The following is a 21,628-nucleotide window of genomic DNA, read 5'->3' as shown; positions in this document are numbered from 1 at the left end:
TAACAGTGACCTCCACAGAATACTGCCCCCTTACCAGTGACCTCCACAGTGGACCGAACCTTTAACAGTTATCTCTACAGCGGCCATCCCTTTATTAGTGACCTCCACAATACCCCATCTCCAGTTATTTCCACAACACCCCGCTCCTTAACAGTGGCCTCTACAGCAATCTGCCCCTTAACACTGACCTCCATAACGAACTGTCTTCTTAACTGTGACCTCCACAGCAGCCTGCCCCTAGGGTTGCCAGAGGTCCGGTTTTAGGTTGGACAGTCCGGCTTTCAGACTCCCTGTACTCCGTCCGGCACAGGGCCAGGGCGGACACAGGGATGCCCTTTTGAACAGCTCACTCTCAGGCAGCAGCACTGTGTGGTCTGAGTGTGAGCTGCAGGGAGAAATTCCCCCTCCCACCCCTGCAGCTGACAGAAGTAGATTTTTACCTTAATTGTTTCAATCCCCGTCAGCTGCGGAGTGGGAGAGGCGTGGCTCAGCAGGAGCTGGGGGCAGGGTTTTTAGGTCTGTCTTTTGAGGGTGGCCTGAATAACCACTCTACCTGCCCCCTTAACTGTGACCTCCACAGCACTCCGCTCCCTTGACAGTGTCATCCACAGCTCCCTGCCCCTTTAAAGTTGACCTACGGCAGTGAAGAAAAATGTCTGGGTTGTTATGGAATCCTGGTTTAAAACTGTGTTCATGTGGAGACTAAAGGCCTGCAAGCTTCTATTGACTGATAAGGATCATGTGATCCTGTGTATAGCAGTTGGAACATGAGAAGGCTTCTATTGGCTAATGTAGGTCATGTGATGTGCCATATTTGCATTTTTTGGGGAATATCTCAGGAATGGTACGTCCTAGAGAGCTGAGACCCAGTCTAAAACCTTCCTAGACACCTGATGTACCTGTTTGCCAAATTTCGTGATTGTAAATGCGACGGTGCGGATTCCTTACACATACATACACACACACATACATACACTCAGCTTTATATATTGCACTAGCAGAAGGATCCAGCTTCGCTCGGGTATATTTAATCTATTTCATTTAATGTTTGTGTGTGTCGTTAAAAGATATCAACACTATCTACTATAACAGTGACATCTACAGCACTCCGCCCCCAAAACAGTGACCTCCACAGCCCTCCACCCGTTAACACTAACCCCCCCTACAGTGCCCCTTCCCTTAAGATTGGACTTCCACAGCAGCCTACCCCCCTTAACTTTGACCTTTACAGCAGCCTTCCCCTTTAACAGTGACTTTCACAGCATACCACCCCCTTGACAGTGACCTCCATGCGGGCCTGCCCCCGTAACAGTGTCCTTTACTGGATCGGTGGCGTGTCCTTTTAAACAGCTCACTCTAAGACAGCAGCATTGAACTGTCAGAGTGTGAGCTGCAGGGAGAAAGTCACCCTCCCTCCCACCTCTGCAGCTGACATAAGTTGATTTTTACCACGGTGACCATGTGATTGTACCATGTGATATGACGTCACCACAGGTCCTTTAGGCGGCAGCTCATGATTAAAGAAGTAAGAAGAGATCGGCATCTACGCGATCAAGAGGAGGTGAGTAAATTTTTTTTTTAACCCTCAATTGACCTTCTACTAAGCATTCTCTAAAAAAGAATTATATTATTTTCCTTATATGCATGTTATAAGGGAAAATAATACAGTGAATAGACTGTCATCTTAGCAACCATGCATGAAAATCACACCGCATCCGCACTTGCTTGCAGATGCTTGCGATTTTCACTCAGCCCCATTCACTAGCATGCTGCGATTTTCATGCAACGCATAAGTGATGCGTGAAAATCACCGCTCATGTGCACAGCCCCATAGAAGTGAATGGGTCAGGATTGCATTGCACCCGCACGGAAATCTCGCCCGTGTGAACTTAGCCTTATGCTGCCCATGGACTTGTATTACGATGGAATGCCTTTAAGAGGCATTCCATTTTGTCTTTCCGTCATAATAGAAGTCTATAGGCAAGCATAATGCAAAACAGACGGATCCGTTATGATTGCCCATAGACTTCTATTATGACAGATCAAAACGGAATGCCTTCTTTACATATGCGCTTGGCAGCTGATGGCATTTTTGTTGGTCCAATGTTCATATGTGCCCGCATTGCTGAGAAATATGATGTTTTAATATATGCAAATGAGCCTCTAGGAGCAACAGGCACATTGACATTACACCTAGAGGCTCTACTTTACTTGCAACTGCTGTACCCTCTCCACTTTGATTGACAGGGCCAGGTTCCATTACATTTACACTGTCTGTCCTGTCAATCAAAGAGGAGAGAGCTGTTGCAGAGAGAGCTGAGCCTTTAGGTGTAACAATAGGTGTAACATATATTAAAATATCATTTTCCCTTATGCAGACATATGAACATGGGACCAACACTGATGTGTTCAGCTGCCAAGCACACATGTAACAGGTCAGCCAGTGTCATAGGTACAAATCTGCTGACAGATGCCCTTTAAATTCTGTCCTATGGCAGATGCTAGTTGATGGAGATTAAAAACTTACTTCATCCCCTGGAAAAATGTAGCAAAAAAATAATCAGCACAGAATTGTAGTACTATTTAGTGCTCAAGGGTGAACATTTACTTGCTTCATTTTTTTCAGCACAACAAACAAACCTTTTAAATCTAATATCTGTCTATGTTTTGTGGTTTCAAAAACAGAAAAAGGAAAAATACTGTAGAATGTGGATAGCAAATGTATTGCCAGCCACCAGAATATCTCGTCAGTAATCTCACATCATATAAAGTTTACCAGAAAATAGAGGCATCTACTAAAAAGCAAACTTGCCTCTATCTTCTTTTCATCTGTCCAAAGGACATTGTTCTAGAAGTCTTGTGGTTTGTTCAGATACAGCTTTGCAAACTTAAAGGGGTTCTCCAGTATTAAGAAAATGAAAATACTTAAATATTACTTCATTATAAATATATTTTCAAATACCTTTTATTAGTTATTATGGCTCCTTTTGTCTAGGGAGCAATCATCAGGTGAAATAAAATGTCCGACCTTCTATAAGTCACACACAAAACCTGTCCTAATCACACACTGAGCTAAAGAGCTGCCTCATCCTCCTCTCCTACTTGTCAGGTATTACGATCCTGAATATTATATATTTGCCACATCCTCACCCTCCTCTCTGTACTTTAGCTGTCTCCTCATGAACTCCATTCCTACAGAGATTCTGAAGAATATCTTATCAGCTGTATTCAGGATTATAATCCCTTACAAGAAGGATAATGAGGCAGCTCTTTAGCTCAGTGTTCTGAAGTCATTTGTCCTGCTGTGTGACAGGTTTTATGTTTTCTAATAGGACGGCGGACATTTTATTTCCAATGATTGTTCCTCAAACAAAATGAGCCATTATAACTAGAGATGAGCGGATTTCATATTTTGAAATTCGTTCACGCTTCATTTGGTCTTAAAAGCAGAATTGCGTTATGGATTCCGTTACCACGGACCATAACACAATTCTATGACGGAATGCAACGGAAATGGTACGTATCCGTTATGCAGGCCATAGACTTCTGTTATGAGGAATTGCATTATGGTCCTTGGTAACAGAATCCATAACGCAATTCTGTTTTTACCACCAAACGAAGCGTGAACGAATTTCATAACATCTCTAATTATAACTAATGAAAGGTATTTGGAAATATATTTATAATAAAGTAATATTTAAGTATTTTCAGTAATTTTATTTTCTTTTAACTCCTGGAGAACGATTTTAAACCTTGCTGCCACATTTTATTAGAAAGTAGAGGCTGTCTCCTAGTAAACTTTCCAAACAAGCTATATTTGTTCAGTCTTTTTCTAATTGTACTGTCATGAACTTCCACACTTAAAGGGATTGTCCCACGAAAAATATTCTACAGTTTTCAAACCAGCTCCTGGATCTAAATACTTTAGTAATTGCATGTAATTACAAATTTAGCACAGCCACTGAGTTATGCAATAAAATGTATCTGTATAGCGCCACCTGCTGTTTGTTCTTTTTCTTATTTCTTTGACCTGCTCACTGAGATGGCCGCACATGCTCAGTTTCATCCTTCAACTGGCTCCTGAGCTGGGATAGGGAGAGCATGGACACGCCCCCTTAGCTGCAGCAGAGAAGACACTCCCTATGAGCTGTCAGCTTGATATCAATCTAGCAGAGCAATGAATGGGGAGATCTCTGGATCCATGTGAGGTACAGGGCTGGTTCTAGCTTTGTTAGAAAGAGGTTGTCATGTACTATATGATGTCTGATTAGAATTTTTTACATTAGTCATGGGATAACTCCTTTAACATGCAGAGGCCTTTAGAGTCTTTATATGTATTTTTTATTTATTTTTGCAATTTTGTGAATTTGCTGGGACATCAACTAATGAGAAGATTGTTAGCTGTCTTCAGTATTCCCACTTTTAAATAATCAGTCTCGCCCATCTCTAGAATAATGGACTTCAAATTGTTTGGAAATGGCCTTATAACCCTTCCCAGATTGATGGGCAGCAATAATTGCTTCTCTAAGATCATCGTTGAGGTATTTCCTCCTTGGCTTTGTGTTCATACCAAAAGCATTTGATTAGCAGCACTTGGCTGATACTTAGCCTCTAAATTCCTAATCTAGCTATATGGGTGTACTTAGTTTTTCACACAGATTCTGCATTTTGGTCTAGTTTTTGTTAAAAATGTTAAAAAAAATAACATGTCACGAAGATATACATATACACTATTTTTTTAATTGTGCAAAATAAATCCCTTGCTCATTGAATCATATTAAACCTTCTGAAATAATCCTCTTATTCGTATAGACGGTTTAGCAAATACCGTGAGTTCTGTGCATTATGAAGCAGGCTTCTTGCTCAGCAGAATCTTGGTATCTGTAAATCAGACTAATTGGTGTCTTACTAGGGAATTTCGCAAATTAAATGTGGGAGTGCAGTGTAATTCTGCAGACTTAAACCTGCTCCTACAGCAATAAAACACACAGTTTTGTTTTTATTTTTCTCATTCTAAAAACATCTTGAGAGACTTAACATTTCGACTGTGTATGTAATCCTGTAAAACACAGAAAGTAGCTGAAAGTAAAGCTTACATGTTTATTTTACCTATGTTGATACATTGCTAAAAGCCAGGATATGGACACGTTAGCAACTATATTTCTATTGGTCTGTTCTTTAAAAATAAAGTAAATGTACAAATCATCTTAAATATGAATAGTATTAAAATGTTGCATTTCGTGCATTTAGCAGACCCATGTGTCTCCGTGGTTGCATACTACAAACAAACCGTGTTGTCTGATCTTTCAGTCACACTCCTTTCCATCTGTCATTGGGCTCCTGCTAACCCATATCAGTATAGTAACTTGGCTTTAAATAGTTACAAGAATAGGTGCACTACTGTGGTAACATCTGACTAAACCCTCACACTGATGTTAAAAATGAGACTTTAGCCAGTATATCATTATATTAAAGACATGCCTGAGCCCGCACACCACGCCATGGTTTCTCAAGTGGCACCGGACCTAACGCTAAACCTACCTGTACCGTATGGGTAGTTCCAGAAGCCAGTGGACAAATTACAGCAGCGTAAGGTCCGACTCACAGCAAACAGCGCCCAGTTCCCTCCAGCGTGACTAACCACACATACAATGGGAGGAGGGAGGAGGCTTAGAGTCCCACCCATGGCTGGCTGATATGTTGCAGGCCTCACAGTTGCTCCTAACGGCTGCCTATGGATGGTAATCAAGGCGCATTTAGATTGGAGTTTATACACCTCCACATATAAATATACGATTTAAATTACAAAAATATATGGTATCAAAAGGCAGGAAATGCTCAGCCCCAAATGCAGTTGTGCATATATGGCTTTGTCTACACATCCTTCAAATAGCTGACATACTGCCCTGATGATCTGTCGATACCATGTAGGTCAAAAGAACAATATAAAGCATGGTACCTTAATGCTTGCATTAACAAACATAACAAACCATGACTATTACTATAAACCAATAATATTGTACTTGTTTCTTATAAATATTCTACTATAAATATATAAAATACATAGAAGTTTACATATTCCTCCCATGTGGTTAAGATTGACATCTCCTATACAGAACATAAGATTAGGGAGGGGGCTGGAGGAGACATCAATCTTGAGCAGAAAAAAGGGTTTGGCAGGGGTTGAGATAGTTAACAAAGGACACTTCACAGATAAGGAACAACCAGCAGACACTTCAGGATGTTTTTTTTATATGTTGCTGGAATGGCTTTTCTAAGGTATGCTTTATCTGTTCTGCCCATGTTTGCATTTCCTTTTCTTGCTTCTATTTAGCAATGTTAGCCACTTTGGGATAAAGAGAGTCAAAAGTACTGAGAGATTCTAGAAATTATCAAATTCTGCATGAATCCAATTTGCTACATTTTCTTCGAAAAATTTGTATTTTAGAGAATCCAAAACTTTTGGGAATCACATTCTATAAATATCATAATAAAGGACCTCACGACTCTATACCATACCCAAAGGAGAACAAGAAAATTCCATTTAATTCAAGGCAAATGCCTGACAAAATTTCATAATAATAGAAAGTGCACTGGTCATAGTAAAACAAACCCTTATGGATATATGCATCATAAAGTACAATACAGATAATACATATTAAAGAGAGCAAATAACTCATAAAGGGAAATAATCGCCCAAAGGGTAAACATTAAGGAGGCAGCCACAGAGGGCCTAACACTGTGCCCTCACACAGGTTTTGCAAGAAGTATGGTATGTCTACACAGCTGAACTTCTGTGAGGATTCTGTATTGTAAACCTACATAAAGGGGGGCACATTGCAGTGGACCTCATAACCAGTAGGTCTCCACACTGTTCAGGAGATGTGATGGTCTCAACTCTTGCTTTAGGTGGTGAAAATGGTTGCTTTAAAGAAAATGGATTTAGTTACAAATTTGTCACAAAAAAAATTCTGATTGTACTGAACATGAACTTTTTGAGCTTTGTTTCAGGCAAAGCAGAATGAGAGAGAGAGAGACAGACTCGTAACACTCCTTTGCACAGATGTGCAAATCAGATTTCCTTCCTAAAGGAAAATAAAACTGAGTCCCCATATTATGCTTTGCTGATAAGGAGATGTGCAAATCAGTCTTCCTTCAGTATCTCACACCAACAAACAGCTCTTTTCTTGTTTGTTTTTTGCTTGTTTCTTAAATTGAAAACAGCATTTATTTACAATCTGTTGTCATCACAGAACACAAATGTAAGGTATACTGTGAACACAGTACAATAAATAAAACACATTTACTTTTAGCGCAGAGGCGTAATATACAGCACAGGCACAGTTCCTATACCATACATTATGCACTTTACCACACTGACATTTTAATAAAACATCACACATCTATTGTCAGTCCATCATTGCTTTGTGGCAGAAGGCAATTCTCTACCTAATTCCTTCCCTACAGCCAGGGCCGGTGCAAGGATTTTTGTCAACACAAGCAAAGCTGGCCCTGGTCCTGTCTGCATCAGCTGGCTTCTCCTCTGTGTGGTCCTGGTATCTTCTCTGTGCTTCAGACAATCGCTGGTTTGAGGACCGTATTTTTCACCCATAAGAGGCACCTAGGTTTTAGAGGAGGATAATAAGAAAAAAAAATTCCATTACACCTCAGGTCAGACCAGCAATCAGACCCCTAATGTTAATCAGACCTCAGATCAGACCCCCATGTCAGCCATAAGCCCCCCATGTCAGCCATCAGCCCCCCATGTCACATTTCTCCCCCTCAAAGCCTCCATGTCACATTTCTCCCCATCCATGTCACATTTCACCCCCTCAATACACATTTCTCACCCCCCCATGTCACATTTCTCCCTCTCAAAGCCTCCATGTCACATTTCTCCCCGTTCATGTCACATTTCACCCCCTCAATACACATTTCTCATCCCTCCATGTCACATTTCTCCCCCTCCATGTCACATTTCTCCCTCTCCATGTCGAATCACCTATGTCACATCAGCCCTCACATTTCTCCCCCTCCATCCATGTTGCCACATTTCTCCCCCTCCATCCATGTTGCCACATTTCTTACCTCCATCCATGTTGCCACATTTCTCATCCTCCATCCATGTTGCCACATTTCTCCCCCTCCATCCATGTTACCACATTTCTCCCCCTCCATCCATGTTGCCACATTTCTCCCTCCATCCATGTTGCCACATTTCTCCCCCTCCATCCATGTTGCCACATTTCTCATCCTCCATCCATGTTGCCACATTTCTCCCCCTCCATCCATGTTACCACATTTCTCCCCCTCCATCCATGTTGCCACGTTTCTCCCCATCCATCCATGTTGTTACATTTTTTCCCCTCCATTCATGTTGCCACATTCCACCCCCCCCCTCCCCACATTCCACATACATTTCTCCCTGTGGGCCGCACAGACAGACTACTCAGAGACATTTGTCCGCACAGTTACTCGCCACCAACAGCTCCGCCTCCAGTCTACACCAGTTGCTGCTGCCTGCCACCCGCCACAGCACCACTTGGCATTCACACCCCCCCGACCCAGTGACTGTCTGTGTTGCAGATGCCGCGCTGCTGCTGATCCTGCCTGCCGCTCTGTGAGGAGATGAGGGCCGGGGCCGAACGGCACACCTGCAGGCTGGGGCGGGGGGCCGGGCCTGGCGGGGCAAGTCTGCAAGTTATGTATTTGCCCTCAAGCTTGGTCTGCCTTATTATAGAGCCAGCCCTGCCTACAGCCCCACTATTAAAGACATACTTGGAAAACATAACATAAAGTGCTACAAAACATACAGGGTAATAAAGCACCACATACTTCTTACATCCACTGACATCTTCACTGATGTAGATGTTCTCTTTCCTGGTCACCTCCATTCAGTAGGAAGAAAAAAGGAAGTTAATTCAACCACTCAAGGATCTGGAAAAATCCCCAGAGTGTGTGAAAGTAGGCGCCGACAGTGGTGGTACAGAGTGGTACAGTAGGTCTGAATAGTGCAAGGAAGGCAGCTAAAGAAGTGTCCAATGAAGGCACTCTATGTAAAAATGAAATACACAACGGAGAAGGTCAATTGAAAGGAGTTCAACTGACCAAGGGAAATGGGAAAACGTACGAAAGCGCCAATCCAACCTGAGAGTGGGTGGAGAATGTAATGTCTCGGTGGTACAGTAGTACACAATAAAATAAAGGGAAGATTAAAACAAACAGACAATGGTCACTTCCAGCAACAGTAACAGCAGGAGATTAAAAACACGAGGTTAAAAACAAGAGATAAAAGCATGAGATAAAATGGATGGGAAACATCCAGTGATTCACTTACTTCACTGGGGGGTCGTCAGCAGGATAAGCACATGACACCTGTGAAAGATCCCCCCTGGCCAGGATCGTGTGTAGAATCACTGTGAATGATGGCAGCGAGGCACAGCGCTTCTGATCAAATCACCTTTAATGTACAATATCTGGCTCAACGCGTTTCGGGGATCAAGGTTTCCCCTTCATCGGCAGCAAGTAAAATACGTAATCTCCTGCTGTTACTGTTGCTGGAAGTGACCATTGTCTGTTTGTTTTAATCTTCCCTTTATTTTATTGTGCACTACTGTACCACCGAGAAATTACATTCTCCACCCACTCTCAGCTTGGATTGGCACTTTCATACGTTTTCCCATTTCCCTTGGTCAGTTGAACTCCTTTCAATTGACCTTCTCCCTTGTATATTTCTTTTTCACCTCCATTCAGACCAGATCGCCATGATGATTTATTTCAGCCATCTCTTGTCTCTGCAGAGTTTGACAAACAGACATCTTAGGTTCCTACTTTTCAATCATCCTCCCACCCTCTGAACAATCCATCCTATGCCCCCAATATTGTGCCCACTGTGCTCTCCATCTCCAATACTATTCTGCAGAAACAGTCCCCCTGAAAATACTTTTACTACACAGATAGTGCCCCTTTAATGCTCATTGGCACACACTGTCCAGCAAATAGTGTCACTGACTTTAATAGTGACGTAAACATAGTAATTGTGCTAAGCAGATACTGTGCCAGAGCTCCCCCAACAGTAGTAGTGCTCTCCAAAGTCCCAACAATAGTCATAATTCTCTGCTAGAGTGCACTTAGAGTTAACAATACACCAATAGTAATAATGTCAGCATTGTGCCTATACTAGTAATCATGTTCCCCAGTAATAATGTAGTAATAATTGTCCTTGTAATGTGTGCCAGTAGAAAAATGTCCCCTTAATGTGTGCCAGTACAAAATACCCAATTATAATGTGTGTCAATACAAAATACCCCCGTATCATGTGTGCCAGTGGGGGTCCAACACTGCCCCCTACCAATCAGGTGTTCTGCAGTAGCCCCAGTGCCAGAAATCGGCACCTGAGCTAGACAGCTCCATCCAATATGTCATCAGCTGCCTTAGAGTTAATTGGCAGGAGTGCGGGGTGTCAGACCCCTGCAAGTCAGCAAGTGATGGCCTATCCTCAGGTTAGGCCATCACTTGTAAAATCATGGACGACCCCTTTAAGAATTAAGTCAAGTCTCCCATAATGTTCATATGACTGTGAAGAATTCTTTGAAAATAGCATTCTTAAACAGAGCAGGAATGATTTATCCACCTGCCAAAAAGATTATGCTGGTGACCAAGTAGTGTTATATGTTTCCTATGCAGTTATTGTGACACAAAATCATACTTTGGCTGGTCAAGTATTTGGTTCTATTCTGTTTCTTTGTGTTGTATTATCAGTAAATAAAGGACAATAAATCATTTAGTTAGATTATAAAATCTACTTTTCTAAAGATAAAATGTTACGTTATCAGCTGTCCTGTTTTCCTCCATGAGACAAAAATTTGCTGTGATATTCTGCCATCTAGTGGTAGTTTTAGGTCGTTACATATGTTTCATTGTGTATGTGATTAAGAAGAGAAGATTTATGGAGAGTATAAAGCTGGAGAAACTGATGTAACTGCACCGCATCTATTATAATGACAAACACTGCATAATATATTGGATGCAATTTCCTAGACATGAGGCCTGTTTCACTTGGTCAGTATTTTTGCATCGGTATTTGTAAGCCAAAACTAGGAGTGGGTCCAAAGCAGAGAAGAGGCACAAATATTTATATTATACCTTTTCTCTGTAGGTTTCACAAATACTGATGCAAAATACTAACCATGTAAAAGAGGCCAAACTCTTATGGCTGGCAAACATAAACACAGATAATTTGTGGCAGAAAATGGTGCAAATATTAAATAATATTGGTGCATTTTATGATATTTCTTATGCCCAACCCTTTCTCGTATTTTTCGAAACTATCAAAGTAGTCATAAAAAAAGGACTAGCGCACAAAAATAAATGTGACATCTGTACTCTATGTTAAAGGGAAATACTTTTTTTGTGAGAACTGCTTTCATTTTGTCATGTCTACCCATGAAACATTTAAAGGGTCACTGAGTTTCGAGAAAAATTGATAGTGACCTATCAAAAGTTTTGACAAGTGGGGCCTGAGTGCTGAAATCCACTAAAACGAAGAGAGAGAGAAGACTGTCTACTGAGTCCATCTCACATCTGTTTCTGCAGTGAGGAAAGGCAGCATGATATGTGAGCGCTTCTCATTCTCGCAGTTAGTGAAGGTCTCAGCACTCAGATCACCAACATCACTGACATATAAAAAGTTTTCTCAAAACTCAGTGACCCTTTAGTAATGGAATATTATATGTGCCGACATCAAGTGGCCAAATAGGTTAGAGCCCAAAATTGTCCATTAAAAGAAAATCTCATTTTATTGCTTACAGTGAAATTAAACATTATAACTTTTTTCATTTCTAGAAAAGTTAGTGGTACAGTTATCAGCCGGTAGAAAAATAACTTCATGAGGTATGCTACGCAGTAGTATGTCACCATATGTAGTATCTTCAGGAGTCCTGTACATAACCATATCATTCACAATGTTCTCACTTCACACATGTCTGAAAACAGGTTGCTTGTGTGTCATTTGATGCCATTCCAAGATATAACTTGAAGATCCTGGCTGCAGTGGCATAGCTATTGGTGGTGTAGAGGTAGCTGGTGCACCCAGATGGCATGCCCTAAAAACCACATCATTTTTATGTAAAGCATGTTATAGTTGAGAGCATTTTTACAGATTTTGCACTGGAGCCCAGGATCTTCAGGTTACCCTCTGCATGGCTACTATACAATCAGGGGCATACACAGAAATCAATAGGCCCCATCGGAAGAATGTAATTATACTATCTATTATACCTCGTACCTCACATATCAGTACAATGTTGTATATACTGTATATCTGTACACACTGCATGTATACCTTGTACCTCACATATCAGTACACTGCTCTATATACTATATATCTGTACACACTGCATCTATTATACCTCGTACCTCACATATCAGTATCGTGCTTTTTTATATATGTGTTCAGTTATATATTATAGTTATTGTTTGAAGTACATGAGGTAATAGTGGCTATAACTGTCTGCATTTGTTTTTATATAAATATATATATATATAGTCAGGGGTCAAGTCCTGGGAAAAAAAGTGTGGGAACTCACCCAAGATGCAATGCAAACGCCTTCCCCCCCCCCCCCCCGCATACAATCCCACACAGCAGAGCCCCCCCCATACAATCCCACACAGCAGCGCCCCCCCATACAATCCCACACAGCAGCGCCCCCCCCCCCCCTGCATACAATCCCACACAGCAGCGCCCCCCCCGCATACAATCCCACACCATAGTCCCCCCCATCATACAATCCCACACCATAGTCCCCCCATCCCACATGGCACACCTCACAGAATTGTCAGCCCCCTCCACAGGCTTCACATGTCCCTCTCAGGCAGACACTCTCCCCTGTCAGTGCTAAAGACGCTGGTGCGCAGAGCAGCCATGCCTGACCTTCCTGCTGTAATAGAACTTCTGAAGCGCGCGCTGGCTGCCGACCCACGTGACCTAGAAATGTCACGTGATAGTGTGACGTCAGAAAGTCCGTTTGGTGTCAGGAGTTTAGACACTACCCTTCTGTTTGTATCGCTGTCCTGAGGACAGCGATATAAACAGATCACCATGGAGATGAGCGCTTCACTTCCACAATGGAAGCGCTCATCTCAGTGCCTGCCCCGCCGCACACTGCCTGCCCCGCCGCACACAGATGAAAGGGAACAGCGTTCCTGCCATGAAAAAAGTGCAGGAACGCCGTTCCCACGCGTTCCCCCTGGACTCGACCCCTGTATATAGTGGATATAAAGTCTACACACCCCTCTACACACCCCTGTCTACACACACAGCATGACAACGTCTCACCTGGCACATCGAATAGGTTCTGGGGAGCTTTGGGGGTGCAGTGGAAGAGGCGGTAGCAGTGGAAAAGGAGGAGTCAGCCGAGAAGAAGACAGAGGATGGAGTAGGAGGAGGAGAAAAAGAGGCCTGCAATATATCAGCTTCCACAAAATAGTAATATAGGTTTTCCATATACCTGCGTCCACAAACTTACTGCTTGAGGGTAATATACCAGCTTCAACTAACAACTGATTAAGGCCTACCATATATCAGCTTCCACAAAATAGTGATAGAGGTTTTCCTTATAGCTGCATCCACAAAATTACTGCTTCAGGGTGATATAACAGCTTCAACTAACAATTGATTGAGGCCTGCCATATATCAGCTTCCACAAAATCAGTGATATATGGAAGGCCTCAATCAGTTGTTAGTTGAAGCTGGTATATCACCCTCAAGCAGTAATTTTGTGGACGCAGGTATATGGAAAACCTCTATCACTATTTTGTGGAAGCTGATATATGGCAGGCCTCAATCAGTATTTTCTGGAAGCGTACAAATGCACTATAATATACTATATTATAAGTATATCACACCTCTCTGTGTATCACACCTATCAATAGCACAACGTTACCAGTCCTTAAAAGGACTTTTGTGGCCCTATGAGCTAGAGTTTGGTATCCTTAAGTTCCTAACAGCCTATCCCTACTCCAAAATGCAACCTCTCCCTGCACTGGCAAAACACATAATGTAAAATGGCTGCCATATCGGGTTCTTTTATAGGGTTGGGGGAGTGTCCATGTGCTGAAATGTCTCAATTGGCTGTCTTGTCCCACCTGATGGATGTGTCATGGGTCAAAGTTCGGCGCAATGGAAAAGAATATGGCATGTGTGGACATCGCCATATGTTCACATGTTCGGCGGATCGCGAACGTGCAAAGTTCGCCGTGAACCGACCGCCAGGCGAACCGCAAGGCCATCACTACTGCCCAACGTCGGGACCCAACCCTATCCCGCTTGGGAATATTTGCTAATAGTAGATGGTGAAACACAACAACCTTGGGCAGAGTCAGTGTTTTCCAGTTTTGTGGTTCATCAGGATATGTTGTATCAGGTAAACCAACTACGGGGTGAGCTTATTGAACAGTTGGTGGTCCCCAAGGCTTATCGCAAGCTTGTGTTAGATCTAGCCCACCAACACTTTCTCGGGGATCTCCTGGGGCTGCAGAAAACTCAGGATCATATTCTACAGCGGTTTTACTGGCCCAACATATTCAAAGAAGTGGAAGAGTTTTGTAAGTCTTGCCCGACCTGCCAGATAACTAGCCCCCAGCCACATTTCCGTAGTCCCCTAGTACCTCTCTCGATTATCGAAGTATCGTTTGACCGAATACCTATGGACCTCATAGGCCCAGTACTGAAGTCCGCCAGAGGGGATCACCACATCTTAGTCATTCTAGACTACGCCACTCGGTACCCGGAGGCGGTGCCACTGCGACATACCTCGGCCAAACTCATAGCTAAGGAGTTAGTGGAGATGTTTGCCTGAATGGGACTACCTAAAGAGTTTCTGACAGACCAAGGGACCCCTTTTATGTCCAAGGTGATGAGGGAACTCTGTAAGTTGCTGCACATAAAACAACTGCGAACGTCCGTTTACCATCTGCAAATGGACATTCTGGTAGAAAGGTTTAACCAAACATTAAAAAATATGTTGAGAAAGGTAGTGTCTAAAGATGGGAAGGACTGGGACCTCCTTCTGCCCTATCTTATGTTCGCAGTGCGAGAGGTACCCCAGGCCTCTACTGGGTTCTCGCCCTTCGAACTGCTATATGGCAGACACCCTCTTGGTCTCTTGGACGTGGACAACCCACTCCACATAAAAGTGTCATTATGTACGTTACCCAGATGCAAGATTGGATAGAGACAGTGTTGCCTCTTGTTAGTGAGCATATGAAGGCAGCTGAGCGAGCCCAGAGTCGGGTCTATAATCTGCAGGCTTGGGTCCGGATCTTTAACCCGGGTGATTGGGTTTTGGTTCTGGTGCCAACCGTGGACAGTAAGTTCCTGGCTAGGTGGCAGGGGCCCTACGAGGTACTCGAGAAAATTGGAGATGTAAACTACAAGATACACCAGCCAGGGCGGCGAAAGGTTTACCATGTGAATTTACTCAAACCGTGGAAAGATAGGGAAACCTGTACAGAAAACAGCCCGCAGCTGGGTTTTCTAGGAGAATAGGTTCCGGTCCCTCTGTCTGATGAAAGAGAGGCGGTTGCCACAGTGAAAATTGCTGACAGCCTCTCCTCTAAACAGACTCAGAAGGCCAGGCAGTTGGTTAGTCGGAACACGGATGTGTTCTTGGACCTCCCTGGACGCACTTCCATAATCCAGCATGATATTGTCACTGAGCCTCAGGCAAAAGTCCGATTAAAACCATACCGGGTACCTGAGGCTTGCAGCAAGACGTCATTGAGGAGTCAAAAAGTGAGTGGGCCAGTCCTATAGTATTGATACCCAATCCGGACGGGACGTTGAGGTTTTGTAACGACTTTCTAAAACTTAATGAGATTTCCAAGTTCGATGCGTATCCCATGCCCCGGGTGGATGAGCTCTTCGAGACATTAGGACAAGCCCGATATTTTCTGTTTTGGACCTCACGAAAGGGTACTGGCAGGTGCCCTTAACGGAGGCTGCCAAAGATAAAACTGCCTTCATCACACCTGAGGGGCTGTATCATTATAAGGTCTTACCCTTTGGTCTGCATGGCGCCCCCGCCACTTTTCAGCGACTAATGGACATTGTGCTTCGTCCACATCGTCTGTACGCTTCGGCTTACCTGGACGATATTGTCATCCACAGTACCGACTGGGAAAGTCACCTACCCAAAGTGCAGGCTGTAGTGGACTCCCTTCGGAAAGCTGGTCTAACCACTAAACACAAAAAATGTGCGATAGGGTTAGAAGAGACTAAGTTACTGGGGTATGTCATTGGGTGCAGAGTCATCAAACCCCAAGTGAACAAAATAGAGACGACACGGTATAGGCCCAGACCTGTAACCACTAGGCAAATAAAGTAATTCCTGGGAATGGTGGGCTATTATTACATGAGATTTGCTCCCCACTTTGCTACTCTAGCTGCGCCCTTGACAGGTTTCTTGAAGGGACACATGTCAATGATGGTTCGCTGGGATGATCGGGCGGAAGAGGCTTTCACCGCTTAGAAGTCGTCCCTGTGTGAGTCCCCAGTTTTGGTGATGCCCGACTTCAAAAGGGTGTTTACAGTACAGACCGATGCCTCCGAAGTAGGCATCAGTGCTATACTGTCTTAGGAAGTCAACGGGGAGGAGAATCCCGTTGTCTTCCTCAGCCGTAAGCTCACCCCAGCCAAGACCCGGTATAGTATAGTGGAGAAAGAGAGAGTGCTTGGCTATCAAGTGGCCACTTGAGTCTCTCCTCTATTATTTATTGGGGAGAAAATTCCGCCTGGTGACTGATCACTCCCCACTCAAGTGGATGAGCCAGGCCAAGGACAGAAATGCCCAGGTCACCCAATGGTTTCTCTCCCTACAAAACTTTAAGTTTTTGGTGGAACACAGGGCAGGCCGGTTACAGGGAAATGCGGATGGCATGTGTTCACTCCCTCAGGGCTGAACAAAGCGAGGGGGTATGTGACACAGTGAGAGGTTTGGTCTGGGAAAACAGGTATTTTCCTCCTAGCATGTGCTGCTAGGCTGATTTACAGCCAGGTGAAGGTTTTGGCAGCACCTGGCTGTCCTTAAATAGACAGCTGGGCTCAGATGGATGAAGGCTTGCTACCTGTTTGGCATGAAAACAGGTTGGTGCTGCTATGCTCAAGGACTCTTTGAGGCAGAATTGACGCATGGTGTGAATTACCACCAACACCGCGAGGTGACTTTTTGCTTGTTTATGACAGCTTGTTTTGTCACTTGCCTAAAGTGTGAATAAAACACTGAACTGTTTGATCCAAAAAACTTGTTGTTGCCTCTATACTGCATCTGCTAATCCTGTCTACCAGAGCGAAAACCCCACAGTATATACGTGAGCAAAATAAATAACTAAAGAAATAATGTATTGTACAGAGGACATCTCATGTAATCTCACAGGCCCTAAAGTTCTGTGCATCAGAAATTCCTGCTCTCTCTATATCAGGGGTCAACAACCTTTGACACTCCAGCTTCTGTAAAGCTACAACTCCCAGCATGAAACATACAAACATACTTGGCTGTTCTTGTACTGTAACTCCCATAGAAGTAAAAGGAAGATTCTGGGAGTTGTAGTTTCAGTACAGCTGGAGCACCGGAGGTTGCTGATCCCTGCTCTACATCAATGGTTCCATATGCAGAGGAGACAACTTCAGCAGCCTCTGATTCTTAGGTGTCCATCTTACTAGTTACTCATTCAAGTTCCTCTCTGACACCGCGTGTACTATAATGAAAATTCTATTATGTTGTCGATATTTGCACGGCTGATAGAAATTGGCAGCAGACTGTGTACTCATTTTTTATTTCCTGGTTTAATCAGACCTACATAAAACATATAACGTTACACTTGATTTTGATGGATTGTATTTCTCCCTGTGCTGCTTTTTTAATATTTCAGGTTCATCTGTCAATAGGGACACTCTTAGAGAGAAATTACTAATTCACAGATTTATTTAACTTGACATGAAGGTAAATGCAGACAGAGAGAAAATGAAAACGGTTGTTTTCTAGGCATAATACAGAAATTATGTATTAAACCACAGTAGAGCTTAGACATGCAATGGCTCTGCATATTGTTGCTCCTCCATAAGCATTAACCACATCCTTCTTCTCTGTTATCTACAGTAATACAGATGTCCACACGGTAGCCTCCCTTTTGAAGCTGTACCTGCGTGAGCTGCCAGAGCCTGTCATCCCATATTCAAAGTATGAAGATTTCCTCTCATGTGCAAAACAGCTGAGCAAGGAGGAAGAATCAGTGAGTAGCCTGAGACTGGAGGGAGGGGTAGTCGTCGTGTTAATCAAATATTTTCCCAATCTTTATTTATTTATTCTGGAAAAAACAAGTACTATGTTGAGTACTATAAAAAAAATCTCCAGAGCTGACCCTTCAGTAGTAAGTAGTGTTGAGCAAGCCCGAACTGCAAAGTCTGGGTCTGTACCGAACTCTGTGAGCTCGGGTACCCGGACTCGACTCTGAACTTTGCAGCAAAAGTTCGGGTTCGAGTTTGGTGTTCGGGAATTTAATAAAGCTTGTTGAAAGGCTGTAGGGCAGCCAATCAACAAGTTTTTAAGCTGTGGGCACTTAGAAGCTATCACAGCCATGCCTAGTAATGGCATGGCTGTGATTGGCAGGTGCATTATGTGACCCAGCCTCTATACAAGCTGGATCACGTGTAGAACCGCCCATTAGCTCTGAGTAGACAGGAAGCAGGCAGCTGAAGTGAGGGAGAGTGTTAGGCTAAATGCACACGATCAGGATTGCATGCGGATTTTCCATGCGGATTTGCGTGCGGAAAATCCTCACTGTAGGTCATGTACATTGTAGTCTATGAGAATTTGAAATTCTCAGTGCACACGATGCAGATTTTTTTCCGCTCAGATTTTGACCTGCGGTGTGGATTTTAAAATCCGCAGCATGTCAATTTATTTTATTTTTCCTGACCGGATGTTCTTCATTCACTTAGGAAAATCCGCACCGAAACCGCACCAAATCCGCAAGCTAATCCGCATGCAAATCTGCACCAATTGTTGCGGATTGACCCCACAGATTTGCCTGCGAACACCTGCGGATTTCAGTGCGGATGCTCCGCACATGAATCCTGAACGTGTGCATTTAGCCTTAGGAATCTCATCAGGCTAGTTATTCTGTGGGTGACCTATAGTGATTTTTTTTGTGGTTGCAATACACCAGTACCCCTGACACAGAAATATAATAAATAATCTGGCTGTTAATTCTGTGGGTGACCTATGGCGTTTTTTGTGGGTGAAATGTACCATCTTTGTACCCCAACACAAAAATATAATAGTTAATCTGTCTGTTAGTTTGGTGGGTGACATATACCCATTTTTTGTGAGGTAAACGTGCACTGCATCCGTAATCGGGAAATTTATATCGTTAATCCATTTGTTAGTTTGGTGGGTGACATATACTCATATTTTTTGTGAGGTAAACCTGCACTGCATCCGTAACAGGGAAATTAATATAGTTAATCTGTCTGTTAGTTCAGTGGGTGACCTCAAAGAATGAGGAGAGCATCAAATAAGGGACGTGGTCCTGGTCGTGGTGCTGCTGGTGTTGGTGGAGCTCCTGTTGCAGGGAGAAGACGTGGTCAATCTGTGCCAGCTACACGCCCAAATGAAACATGTTTTTTAGGTGCACGTAGGTGACAGAACGTTCACGATGTTCTCACCATACTGCTGCTCGCCTCTCGCTGCAGCGTAACTTCTGCCTTCCCGCTCACCGCCTCATATGCGACGTACATACAAGGTGGAACTCCACCTTGCACATGCTGGAAAGACTGTGAGAGCAGCAGCAGGCGATAGTGGAGTTTCAGCTGCAGCAGGCACGTGTGAGTCGCTCTGCGGAATAGCACCACTTCACCACCAACGAGTGGGCCTCGATGCGGGACATGTGTGCCGTGTTGCGCTGTTTCGAGTACTCCACCAACATGGCCAGTGCCGATGACGCCGTCCTCATCATTACTATCCCACTTCTATGTCTCCTTAAAAAATGCTTACGGCAATAATGGAAAAGGATGTGGCACAGGAGGAAGAGGAGGAGGGATCATTTCCATGGTTATCAGGCCAGTCATGCACAAGTGGTTCGGAGGTTGGGTTCCTGCACCAACAGAGGCCAGGTACACAACTGTCCAGCATGGACACAGTTCTGGAGGAGGAGGAGGATGATGATGATGAGGAGGAGGAACCATGTTCATAGCAGGGTGGCACCCAAAGCAGCTCATGGGCATCACTGGAGCGTGGCTGGGGGGATACAGAGGACACACAAAATACACCTACCACAGAGCACAGCTTGTTGTTGCCTCTTGGCAGCCTGGCAGACATGAGCGACTACATGCTGCAGTGCCTGCACAACGACCGCTGAGTTGCCCACATTCTAACCAGTGCTGATTACTGGGTGGCCACCCTGCTGGATCCCCGCTACAGGACAAAATGCCTTCCTTAATTCCCTCACTGGAGCGTGATCGGAAGACTCGCTGCTAATAGCATTCCCACCTGACAGTCGGGGCTCAGTGGAAGCACAAGGCAAAGGCAGAGGAGGAGGAAGAAGTTGCCAAAGCAGATGGGGCACCACCAGCACCTCAGAAGGGAGGGTTAGCATGGCAGAAATGTGGAAAAGCTTTGTCAGCATGCCACAACAACCAGCACCACCATCTGATACGGAACGTCTTAGTGGGAGGCAGCATTTCAGCAACATGGTGGAACAGTACATGTGCACATGCCTACACATACTGACTGATGGGTCTGCCCCATGGTGCTGGCCTGCCCTGCGGCCAGTGTATTGTCCGAACATGTGTTTAGCACGGCAGGGGGGGTGATCACAGACAAGCGCAGCAACCTGTCCACAGCCAACGTGGACAAGCTCATGCTCAAAATTAACCAGGCATGGATCCCACAGGACTTGTCTGTACCTTGTGCTGAATAGTATACCGGCCGCACCCAGCCATTGTTATACTCCAGCACACTTTCTCTTTGCATTCTCTTTTCCATTTCCCAATGTTTTGGGGCCTTCCCAAATTTATAAAAAATGACTATCTCCTCCTCCACAGCCGAATCCACCTACACCGCCACGTCTACCGCCTCCTCAACCTCCTACTCCACTTTGACCTCCGCCTCCTAGTTCAAGATTCTTTTTTTCTATTCTATGTTATTTTAAGTCATTTCCCTATCCACATTTGTTTGCAGGGCAATTGTCCTGCTCTTACCACCATTTTGCTTCCTTTTGCAGCCCTCTACGTCTTACTATGACTATTTTACAGGCATAGTTCAGGTCCTCATTGACTTCAATAGGTTTCGGGTTCGGATCCCGAACCCAAACTTTGACCCTCAGTTCAGCCGAACCTGGCAAACCCGAATATCCACGGATCCTCTCATCCCTAGTAATAAGGAGTTTATTTAGCAAAAAATATCTCCAGAGCTGACCCTTCAGTAGTAAGGAGTTTATTTAGCAAAAAAACTCTCCAGAGCTGACCCTTTAGTGACAAGGAGTTTTTGTACTTCTTCTCAGGGCTCATGCACATGGCCATAAGTGTTTTGCAGTGTGCTATCCGCATCTGTTGCGGCTCGCTGAAATGGAT

At 44.0% G+C, this 21,628-nt stretch overlaps 1 protein-coding gene across 5 annotated transcripts in view; it reads left to right on the top strand.

Annotated features, from left to right (window-relative positions):
* The window catches only part of ARHGAP24 (Rho GTPase activating protein 24), a 680,670-nt gene that overhangs the window by 634,023 nt on the left and 25,019 nt on the right, over positions 1-21,628 (top strand). For all 5 annotated transcript variants that reach the window (XM_044304151.1, XM_044304143.1, XM_044304167.1 and 2 more), the window contains one exon: positions 18,156-18,288. In XM_044304151.1, the coding sequence (XP_044160086.1) occupies positions 18,156-18,288 (133 nt within the window). The remainder of the gene's footprint in view (positions 1-18,155; positions 18,289-21,628) is intronic.

This window comes from Bufo gargarizans, chromosome 1 (assembly GCF_014858855.1).
Source record: "Bufo gargarizans isolate SCDJY-AF-19 chromosome 1, ASM1485885v1, whole genome shotgun sequence".
NCBI lineage: Eukaryota > Metazoa > Chordata > Amphibia > Anura > Bufonidae > Bufo > Bufo gargarizans.
The sequence above is the reverse complement of the archived record's forward strand: the minus strand, read 5'-3'. Positions and strand labels throughout refer to the sequence as shown.